The sequence below is a fragment of the Symphalangus syndactylus genome, chromosome 11, assembly GCF_028878055.3.
Source record: "Symphalangus syndactylus isolate Jambi chromosome 11, NHGRI_mSymSyn1-v2.1_pri, whole genome shotgun sequence".
Lineage (NCBI taxonomy): Eukaryota > Metazoa > Chordata > Mammalia > Primates > Hylobatidae > Symphalangus > Symphalangus syndactylus.
In genome coordinates this window covers 23,886,539-23,897,607 of record NC_072433.2, presented here as the reverse complement: position 1 = coordinate 23,897,607, position 11,069 = coordinate 23,886,539, and the positions used below count along the sequence as shown (strand labels likewise).

The following is an 11,069-nucleotide window of genomic DNA, read 5'->3' as shown; positions in this document are numbered from 1 at the left end:
TACCTTTGAAGATAAAACCTGCCAGGTGTAGTGGTGCGCGCCTAGAGTCCCAGCTATTAATGAGGCTGAGGCGAAAGGATTGCCGGAGTCCTGGAATGTGAAACCAGCCTGGGCAACATAGCGAGACCCCCATCTCTTCAATAAATAAATAAATGTAAAACCTGTATATATTCTTATGGTTAAAAGTCAATCAATACAGATTACCTAATTTCGTTATCACAGCACCCCTATGAGATAGGTAGTTTTTTTTTAAAGGCTTAAAATGTATTTTAATAGGTCGATGCTGCATTACTGCTCCAGTTCTCAGAAAAACTCCAAATATATCAGAGACAAATAAAATACAGTACACCAATGAAAAAAAGGCACAGCATGACTACCTAAGATAGGCGAGTCTAAGAGCTACTGTCAGACCTTCAGTATACAGTAACCCAGTTCCCAAGATTGTACTAGGCCTATCAAGAAAAGCTGTGAACAGCAACATCATAGACACAAAAGGGTCATTCCTGGGTGTCCTCACCCAAGAAAAAGATGGAGGCAAGTTAACACAAGATTTTTTTTTTTAAAGATATACTAAAATGAAAATCTCTAAGAGAAAATGTCTTCTTTAGGACATGAAGGGGTAATATATGGGATATAAAAGAACCATATGTATGTTGCTTGTGACCTTTGTGGACGTTTGCCTGAATTCTCACCTGGGAGTGAATGGAGCAGTGGGGCTAAGGTCATTGGGGGATGTTTGGTTTTTTTTTTTTTTTTTTTTTTTTTTGAGACGGAGTCTCGCTCTCTCACCCAGGCTGGAGTGCAGTGGCGCGATCTCGGCTCACTGCAAGTTCCGCCTCCCGGGTTCACGCCATTCTCCTGCCTCAGCCTCTCCGAGTAGCTGGGACTACAGGCGCCCGCCACCACGCCTGGCTAATTTTTTGTATTTTTTTAGTAGAGACGGGGTTTCACCGTGGTCTCGATCTCCTGACCTCGTGATCCACCCGCCTCGGCCTCCCAAAGTGCTGGGATTACAAGCGTGAGCCACCGCGCCCGGCCGGGATGTTTGGTTTTTGTGATGTATGTGGCAGTTTCTCTGGGACTGGGGGAGTGTAAGGATAAGAAAGCAAGTGAGATTGGGCACGGTGGCTCACCCCTGTAATCCCAGCATTTTGGGAGGCCGGGGCGGGGGATCACGAGGTCAGGAGTTCAAGATCAGCCTGGACAAGCTTGAACCTGGGAGGCAGAGACTGCAGTGAGCTGAGATCGTGCCACTACACTCCAGCTTGGGCGACAGAGTAAGACTCCATCTCGGGGGTGGGGCAAACAAATGAAACAAGATGGACAAAAAAAAAAAAAAAAACACGGAATGATCAAGATTAATGGGCTCTAACTGGATCTACTTTGCCATGGTTTCCCCAGGCCCTCAACAATCACATCTGAGACTTCAGGAATGCACCACACAGAACTGATTAAACAATATACCACATAGAATTGACTTGTTTAATACCACCCCTCCCTTGTCCTCTGCCTCCAGCATACTCCCTAGAGTAGTACAGGCAGGGTAGATCTAACTATTGGAAGGAATCCCTAACACTTTTCCAGGGTAGAATTCTGGCTAGTCCAAAAAAGGTCCTTCTTTTAAGGGTTCTGAGAAACTAGACACTGCAACTTATTAGTATCGGCGACGTTTGTTTGGAGCAAATTCAGCTCCAGGAGCTGCATGGTTGAATGCAGGAGGAGTTCCACCAATTGCCCCAATTCCTTCCATTGTAGCAGCCTGACCAAAACGTTCAGTTGTTGATAGGTTCAACCCCAAAGTTCCATCTGGCATCATAGCGGCAGGTCGTGGAGGAGCTGGGGTACCAGCTGGCACAGGAGCAGGGGGCAAGGGACCTCTGCCGTTTATGCCCATAGCACCTCCCATAGCCATCTGACTCATCCGAATCTCCTGCTCTCTCACATCAGGGAAGGTTCCCTTGAATCCTTTCTGCTGCCGCCGCATCATTTCTTCTTGCTGCCGCCGCATCTCTTCTTCGTGGTTCCTGTGCTCTTCCTCCTGCCTGAGCTCCAGTTGCTTTAGTTTTTGCACCTCTTGGTCGTGCAGCTCTTCCATCCTCCGAAGTTCTTCTTGGCGCCTCATCAAATCCTGTCTCATTAGCATGACCTGGTGCTCATGGTGTGCAGCCTCCATCTCCATCTCAGGCTTCTCACGAGCCTCCTTGATGTTGTGGTCCACTTGGTCCTGCTGCTGCTTCTCCATCTCAATGAGTGCCTTCCAGCACATGGCATATTCATACTCAAAGGAGCCAGGCTGTGCAAATCTGGGTGGTTGCTCTCGTTCTTTGTGAAATTGCTGGTTTTTTATAACCACCTTCTCTGGAAGTCCCTCTTCATCATCTAACTGGTCCATGGGCTCCATAGTCACAGGACGAGGAAATGTGGTTAGCCGGAAGGAGCTTTCACTGCATCTGTGCAGAGTTTTCTGAGCAGCTGGCTGCCCTGAGAACTCAACAATGCCTTTTCCTGAGGGCCTTCCTCGATCATCCACAATGACTACAGCCCTCTCTACCTGGCCAAACACAGAAAAGGCATCTTCCAGCAGTTCGTTGGACACATACTGAGGAAGGTTTCGAACTGTAAGGGATGCACTATGGCAGGAAGAGCGCACACGCAGCTGCTTTCCACAGGGTGGCATATTGTCCAGCTCCACTTTCGCAATCTCCGCTAGGGTTCGTGTTTCCAAGCGGATAAAGCCAAATCCTTTATCCTTACGAATGAAGACTTCGCCTGCCTTTCCATATTTCTCAAATAGTTTGCTCATTTCTTCCTCAGTGATGTCGGGAGGAAGATTTCCCGCAAAAAGATGGCTTCGCTGGGTGAAGGTCTTCTCTCCTGGTTTTCTAGAATTCTTCAGGTCAATAGTCAAGCCTTCACTTTGGCTGCTGGCCTGTTGCCCATTTGCAGGTATTGGAGGTGGTGGCAGCTGCTGCTGTTACTGCTGGTGGTGCTGCTGCTGGTGGTGATGTTGATGCTGCTTTCTTGGAGTATGGTTTTGCTTCTCCAAGTTAAAAGTTTTATTACTCTGCATTTTTGCACCCTCAACTTCGATTGAAGACAGCAAAGTACCTCCCAGTTCCCTCTAACCTCGACTTCTCCTCTACCGATTGGTCTCTGGAGTAACAGCGACGCTACACGTCCTCTCCCGTCCCGAGAAAAGCTTTTTTTTTTGAGACGGAGTCTTGCCCTGTCGCCCAGGCTGGAGGGCAGTGGCATGATCATAGTTCACGGCAACCTTGAACTCCCAGGCTCAAGTGAGCCTCCTACCTCAGCCTCTCGAGTAGCTGGGACCACAGGCCCACACCACCATGCCCAGCTAATTTTTTCATTTTTACTTTTGTAGAGACGAGGGTCTCATCATATTGCCCAGGCTGGTCTGAAACTCCCGGGTTCAAGCAATCCTTTAGCCTTGGCCTCCCAAAGTGCTGGGATTATAGGCGTGAGCCATGGTGCTGTTCCTGAGCCACCTAATTATCCATTCTGTTATACTGACTGCTGCTTATATGCCTTAACTTCATTTTGAGCAACGTGGGGCCAGAGTCTCTCTAATTTGTCTTAATAGTCTCACCCCACCTCCCTAAGCAACACACATAATTTGGTAGCAAATAATTCCTTGCTGAATTGAACAGAAGGTGTATTTAGTGACTTCTAGGTTTCCTTGCAAATCTGAAATTTTATGATTATAAGATCCGGTGAATTTTGCTGAATGTTGACTTGGGTCTTCATCCAAACTTTCTTCATTAAGTCTTCACTCCAATTGTATTCCTCAATTGTGATTGATCTGTCCTACCCCAAAAATCCTTCAGTGCTTCTGAAGGTCGCCTTTCAGCAATTACCCAAACTCGGTCTTTCTCTTTTTTTGGGGTGGTGGGGAGGGGACTGAGTTTTGCTCTCGTCGCCCAGGCTGGAGCACAGTGTTGCGATCTCAGCTCACTGCCACCTCTGCCTCCCAGGTTCAACAATTCTCCTGCCTCAGCCTCCTGTGTAGCTGAGATTATGGGTGCCTGCCACCATGCCTGGCTAATTTTTGTATTTTTAGTAGAGATGGGCTTTCACCATATTGGCCAGATGGTCTTGAACTCCTGATGTCCGGTGATCTACCTGCCTTAGCCTCCCAAAGTGCTAGAATTACAGGAGTGAGCCACTGCACCTGGCTCAACCTTTCTCACCACTCAGTCTTTTCATTATCTAGAACGTGCCTGTGCTACCTGCCCTAACAGAGTATGGCTGGAGGCTATTTCTCATTTTCTAGTTTATCATATCAATTTTTTTTTGAGACAGAGTCTCACCCTGTCATCCACGCTGGAGTCTAGTGCGCAATCTTGGCTCACTGCAACCTCCGCCTCCCAGGTTCAAGCGATTCTCAAGCCTCAGGCTCCTGATTAGCTGGGACTACGGGCGTGCGCCACCATGCCTGGCTAATATTTGTATTTTTTGTAGAGATGGGTTTTCAGCATGTTGCCCAGTCTGATCTCGAGCCCCTGACAGTCTGATCTGCCCTCCTTGGCCTCCCAAAGTGCTGGGATTACAGGTGCCAGCCACCGCACCCTGTCAGATTTTATTCTTTTAATGTGCAGTGCGTGCTCTTTGCCTGTCCCTTCTCCTGTTTGGTGAACACTTACCCAGATGCCACTAAATCTTTTCTGCAGGGTTGTTAAAAAAAAAACCAACAAAAGATAAAAGATGAAATATGAAAGAAGAAAACAAACCAAAACCAACAAATGCTAGTAAGTCAAGGAAATAGTCTCTAATTTATCTAGAACAGAATTAGTAAAACTGCCATCAACGGAGCTGGAGAAGTTTTAGTTATAGTAGTTTTATAAATGAGACTAATATAGGGTTTATTGTACAAAGACAGGACTGTATCTCCTTGAAAGTTAATCTCTTGGATTTGGAGTGGTACTAGAAAAAGTAGAGACTAAGTGTTCAACCTATTTATTTATTTTGATACAGAGTCTCACTCTGTTGCCCAGGCTGGAGTGCAGAGGCACTATCATGGCTCACTGCCACCTCTGCCTCCCGGGTTCAAGAGATTCTCCTGCCTCGGGTTCTGGAGTACCTGGGATTACCTGCCCCCGGACCACGCCCAGTGAATTTTTTTTTTTTTTTTTGTAGTTTTAGTCGAGATGGGGTTTCACCAGGTTGGCCAAGCGGGTTTCGAACTCCTGACCTCAGGTAATCCACCTGCCTCTGCCTCCCAAAGTGCTGGGATTACAGGAGTGAGCCTCCATGCCCCACCAACCAACTTAATTTGTATGCATGATAGAATCCATCCAAATTCGAAGACCCAAAAATAACAGAATAATTAGTAAAAGTCTTTGAGGCTAATTACGGCATTAGTATTAATTTTAATCAACGGTGATTAAACTGAGCCTTCATTCAACTTGTCCAGAACATCAGTCAAGAATGTCGATTTAAAATGTTCTTGGAGGCTGGGCGCATGGGGTCACACCTGTAATCTGAGCACTTTGGGAGGCCAAGGCAGGTGGATCACCTGAGGTTAGGAGTTTGAGACCAGCCTGGCCAACATGGTGAAACCCCATCTCTATTAAAAATACAAAAATTAGCCAGGCATGGTGGTGGGTGCCTGTAGTCCCAGCTACTCGGGAGGCTGAGGAAGAATTGCTTGAACCTGGGAGGCAGAGGTTGCAGTGAGCCAAGATTGAGCCACTGCACTCCTGCCTGGGCTAGAAGAGTGAAACTCTGTCTCAAGCAAACAAATAAATAAATAAATGAAGTTATTGGGCAGGCACAGTGGCATTCGCCTGTAGTCTCAGCTACTTGGGAGGCTGAAGCAAGAGGATTGCTTGAAGCTGGGAGTTCGAGCCCAGCCAAAGCAACCTATCCAGACCCATCTCTTAAAAAAAAATATTTCTCTGCTGGGTGCAGTGGTTCATGCCTGTAATCCCACCACTTTGGGAGTACTTTTGCTTCATGTCACAAGGACAGATGCCCCACAAAAGTTGAGAGGTTTGTGGTCCTGGATCTTAGAAAAGTGCCTGGCACATAATAGGCGTAAGGTTGCCAGGAAATAGAAATACAGATACTCAATTCAATTTGATCTTCAGATAATCAACAAATACTTTTTAGTATAAATATGTCCCATTCTGTATTTGGGACATACATATTACACTGTTGTTTATCTGAAATTCAAATTTAAGTGGGTGTCCTGTACTTTATCTGGCAACCCTACTAAAGGAGCTCAATTAAGTATTTCCTGACTTAATAGACTGAAGGTCTCGTTTCACCTGTAAAATGGGGCTAGTACTTGTCCCTGCCTCCATAAGGTTGATGGGCAGAGTAAATGGCATTCAGTGAGCCCTCAATTTATTTGATTGCCTGGGACCATCCGGTGAGCAGAAAGCCCTTCCACTTTCAAATACAGAGACGATAAAAAGGCCTCCTCGAGGCCAGATGTGCCCAGGCCAGGCCTAGGTTGCCAGCACCTGCGAGCGTGGCCAGCCTTTTCCGGGTCAGGTGACCGCGCGCGGTCACGTGACCCGGCCCGAGTGCGGGCGGTGGAAGGCGGAAGTAGGAGAGGAGTTGGGCGCCGCTTCTGTGGCCACGGCAGGTAGCGAGCGCTGGCGCGGGGGGCGCGGCGGGCTGGCTGCCTGCGCGGGGCGGGCCGGGGGCGGCGGGCAGCGCGGGGTGGGCCGGGGGCGGCGCGGCCCGGGCGCCGGGGGGCGGCGGCTTCCTGTGGGAGGGGCCTGGCGCGGCGGTTCCGGCCTCCGAGGAGGGGTGTCCCGGCTCCCGCCCGAGCGGGGTGGGCGCGCCGCGGCCCGCGCTGGGGGCTGCTCCGAAATGGGCGCCCCGGCCGCCAAGGGTGCAGCTGGAGCGAGCCCTCCCGGAAGGGGAGAGGAGCTTAGGTGCCCAGGCATGGAGAGGAGCGATCTTTGTGGAGGGATCGGGACCAGGGGAAGGGGCGACTTGGAACTGAGCTGGAAGGGGGTGCCTGAAAATGGGTTTATGGCGTGGAGCCAGAGGGAAGAAGATGCTGCCAGGACCCCGTCTGAGAGTCTCTCCCTTCCTTCCTCTTTGGAAATGATTGTTACCCGAGACTTTGATGACGGTCCCATTCAGATTTTAAACTTCAGGAGGGATCACAGAATCTTGATCGTCTTGCTTCCCTCGCGCCCACTTAGTCCTGCGTGGATAGGGTTCCACTTCTTGGAAGCCTAGCCCTTCAGCTCATTTTTCTTTGAGATTTTCCCTGAACGGGCCATCATCGAGGCTTTAAAAAACAAAAAAAGAAAATAAATTAAAAAAAGAAGTGTGGGCACTTTGCTCTGCGCGTAAAAATGGCTTTTAGCTTACAATGTTGACCTAGCCCAGCGTTACCTCAGCAACATAGTGACTGCTGAAATCTTGGACAGAGAAGTGTCTACCTAGACTGCTTTATGACTTTTTCTTCCGTTTAAATTATTCAGTTTCCCTTAGCTTATCTTGTGACTGCTTATCTTGACGAACTGTAACTAGGTAGGGTGGCTGAGAGGTCTGTGTTATGTTCCTTAGAACTGTGACCTGGATCATGATTTTGAGATTGAATACTTTGTTAAAGCCTGTTCATCCTCCTGTTTCTCATGTTTACTAAAATTTGCAGAAGCGAAAGGAGTTTGATGAGTGCGTTGTAACTGGAACGAATGTTCAAACTGGACATTCACAGCAGCCAGCATCGTTTTGGGTTACAAGTAGGAAAAAGTACTTTCCTAATGTATTTATTATGAGTTCAACTTTTTGGAGTTATTTGACAAACATTTAAAAATTAGTTTTTGTAGCAGCGCCTATGAGTGAGGTTGGGAAGGTGTATTCTCATTTCACAGGGAACAAACAGACTTAAGAGAGACGACTTGATTTTTTAAAACAATTTATTGCTCTTTCTTGTTTGCTGGCCTCTTTTCTTCCTGCTAGATTGCAAATCCTTCAATGGCAGGTTTCATGTTTTGTTTGGCTACTAGCCTAGTGCCTGGCATGTTGTGGGCACTTGATAAATATTTGGTGAATAAATGCATTTCTAAAAGTCACACCGGCGTAAGTGGTGACAAGGGATTTGAACCCAGGTTTTCTACTCTTTTTCTTGTCAGAGAAGCTTGTGATTATCTGTGTCATTGGTCCATATGAAAATAGGCTCGAGAGAAAGCTTCGATTGGCTTCTCAGTCTCTTTCACTTCATGATTACTTTCCCATTTACAAAGAGTATATACCAACATCTCACTTAACCTTCCCTGTGAAATTGGGATGGTCAGTGTTGTCCCTATATCAGATGAAGAGACTGAGGCTTAGTGAAGTCCTTACTTTAGATTCCAGAGCTAGTAAATGAGTAGGGACTCAAGCCCAGGCCCTTAATCCTTATATCCATTCCTTTTCATTTATTGACACAACAGAAAATTTTATTTTTGTTTTATTTTGAGACAGGATCTCACTCTGTTGCCCAGGCTGGAGTGCAGTGGCACGATCACGGCTCACTGTAACGTTGACCTGCCCGGGCTCGGGTGATCCTCCCGTGTCTGCCTCCCAAACAGCTGGGACTACAGGTGGGTGCCACCTCACCTGGCTAATTTTTGTAGAGACAGGGGTTTTGCTATGTTGCCCAGGCTGTTTTCAAACTCCTGGGCTCAAGCGATCCTCCCACCTCGGCCTCTCAAAGTGTTGCAATTACAGGCATAAGCCACCATGCCCAACTGAAAGTTTTATTTTTACGTAATTTTTCAGGAATAAAAAGTGTGACATTTTAAGGAAAAAGATCACACAGAAAAAGTTGTGAATGTAGAATATGAGTAAATGAAGTTTAGAAAACGCTGTACTCTACCATAGCTTCCTCTTCCTGGGAAAACATTCTTTCATTCAATGAATATTTGTAAGTACCCACTCTGTCTTTGCCAGGCATTGCTGTAGAGTCCAGTATGGTGTACACTAGCCACATGGGGCTGTTGAGCACTGGAGCTATGCTGTGAGCATAAAATACATTCTGGATTTTGAAGACTTAGCATGAAGAAAAGTAAAATGTCTCATTGATACTTTTTATGTTATACTAAACGATCATATAATGTATAAACATGTATGATAACATTTTGGATTTATTGAGTCAAATACAACATAATTATAAATAGTTGGTCGGACATGGTGGCTCATGCCTGTAATTCCAGCACTTTGGGAGGCCGAGGTGGATAGATTGCTTGAGCCCAGGAATTTGGGACCAGCCTGGGCAACATGGTGAAACCCTGTCTCTACAAAAAATACAAAAATTAGCCAGGTGCAGTGGCGCCCATCTCGGGAGGCTGAGGTGGGAGGATCACCCAAGCCTCGGCAGGTGGAGGCTGCAGTGAGTTGTGATCATGCCACTCACTGCACTCTAGCCTAGGTGACAGAGTGAGACCCTGTCTCAAAAAAAAAGAAAAAGAAAAGTTTCACCTTTTTGTCTTTTTTTTTTTTTTTTTTTTTGAGACGGAGTCTCGCTCTGTCGCCCAGGCTGGAGTACAGTGGCGCAATCTCGGCTCACTGCGAGCTCCGCCTCCCGGGTTCACGACATTCTCCTGCCTCAGCCTCTCCGAGTAGCTGGGACTACAGGCGCCCGCCACCATGCCTGGCTAATTTTTTTTTTTTTTTTTTTTTGTATTTTTAGTAAAGACGGGGTTTCACCGTGGTCTCAATCTCCTGACCTCGTGATCTGCCTGCCTCGGCCTCCCAAAGTGCTGGGATTACAAGCGTGAGCCACCACGCCTGGCCCCTTTTTGTCTTTTTTTTTCCCACTTAACCTTGACTTGAAACCCAGCACTTTTTTCTTTTTAAAATGTATTTCCTAGAAAAATAAAAAATTATAAATGTGGCTTGCACTTGTGGCTCTCATCTTATTTCTCTTGGACAAACCTGTTCTGAATGCCAGAAATATAGCAGTACAAGAAAGGCAAGGATCCCCACCCTTGTGGATCTTCAATTTTATTAGAGAAGGGCACATTGATAACTAAGTATAATATGTATTATGTTGTAATAAAACAGGGAAGAGGGATGTAGGTTGCAGTTTAAATAGGATCCTGGCCAGGTGTGGTGGCTCACGCCTGTAATTCCAGCACTTTTGGAGGCTGAGATGGGTGGATCACTTGAGGTCAGGATTTCAAGACCAGCCTGACCAACATGGTGAAACCCCATCTCTACCCAAAATACAAAAATTAGCTGGGCTTGGTGGCACATGCGTGTAATTCCAGCTACTCGGGAGGCTGAGGCACGAGAATTGCTTGAGCTCAGGAGATGGAGGTTGCAGTGAACCAAGATTGCGCCACTGCACTCTAGCCTGGGTGACAAAGCGAGACTCCATCTTGCTTTTTGGAGAGATAGGGAGTTGGTGGGGGGTCTCACTTTTGCCCAGGCTGGTCTTGAAAACTTGGCCTCAAGCCATCCTCCTGCCTCAGCCTCCCAAAGTGCTGAGATTACAGGCATGAACCATTGCAGCTGGCTCAGTCTCTTAACTCTAAATACTATGCACATGCTAACAGCTTCCATATGTGTATGTCTAGCCTAGGCCTGTCTCCAGACTTCTAGATTTAATTGCCCACAATATCTTCACGTGGATTCCTATCAGGCATTTTATAATCAACATCAACAAAATTGAGCCCCAACCCTGCCCATCTCAGTTAATGAAAATTCCATTCCTCCAGTTGTTCAAGCCAAAGATCCTGGAGTCACCCTTGACCTGTCTCTTCTTCTCACACCCCACATCGAACTCAGCTTGTCCACAAAGCCTACTGGCTGTACTGGAGAGTACACCCTGGATGCATCTTTCCCCTGGATGGTGGCAACAGCCTCCTAACTTGTCTCCCTCTTCCACCCTGGCTGGCCTTCACTTTCTCCACACGGGACCCAGGGCAAGTCTGTTAATAGGCAGGGTGGATCCTGTCCACTCCACTGCCCAACTCAAACCCTCCAATTGTCCCAGCTTAACCAGAGTGAAAACCAATACCCTACAATGACCTGCAAGCCTTCCATGACCTGATCTCTCCCACACCCACCACCACCCTGACCTCCTCTCTCCTCTCCTG

General features: G+C 47.2%; 2 protein-coding genes across 5 annotated transcripts in view; one reads left to right on the top strand and one right to left on the bottom strand.

The window, feature by feature from the left end:
- Window positions 1–1,044: 1,044 nt before the first annotated feature.
- LOC129492566 (non-POU domain-containing octamer-binding protein-like) lies at window positions 1,045–3,149 on the bottom strand. The gene has a single exon (XM_055297792.2). The coding sequence runs from the start codon at window positions 2,801–2,803 to the stop codon at window positions 1,655–1,657; it is 1,149 nt and encodes a 382-aa protein (XP_055153767.1). The 5' UTR covers window positions 2,804–3,149; the 3' UTR covers window positions 1,045–1,654.
- Window positions 3,150–6,509: 3,360 nt separating this feature from the next.
- The window catches only part of WWP2 (WW domain containing E3 ubiquitin protein ligase 2), a 181,378-nt gene continuing 176,818 nt past the window's right edge, over window positions 6,510–11,069 (top strand). The window contains exon 1 of one of the 4 annotated variants that reach the window (XM_055297777.2): window positions 6,510–6,610. The gene's annotated coding sequence lies outside the window, so the exon portion shown is untranslated. The remainder of the gene's footprint in view (window positions 6,611–11,069) is intronic. The other 3 variants (XM_055297778.2, XM_063611584.1, XM_063611583.1) reach the window with 3 other exon arrangements.

What these genes read in the sequence shown, in the direction of transcription:
- LOC129492566 (XM_055297792.2), bottom strand. Translation starts at nt 2,803, where the DNA reads ATGAGCAAACTATTTGAGAAATATGGAAAGGCAGGCGAAGTCTTCATT.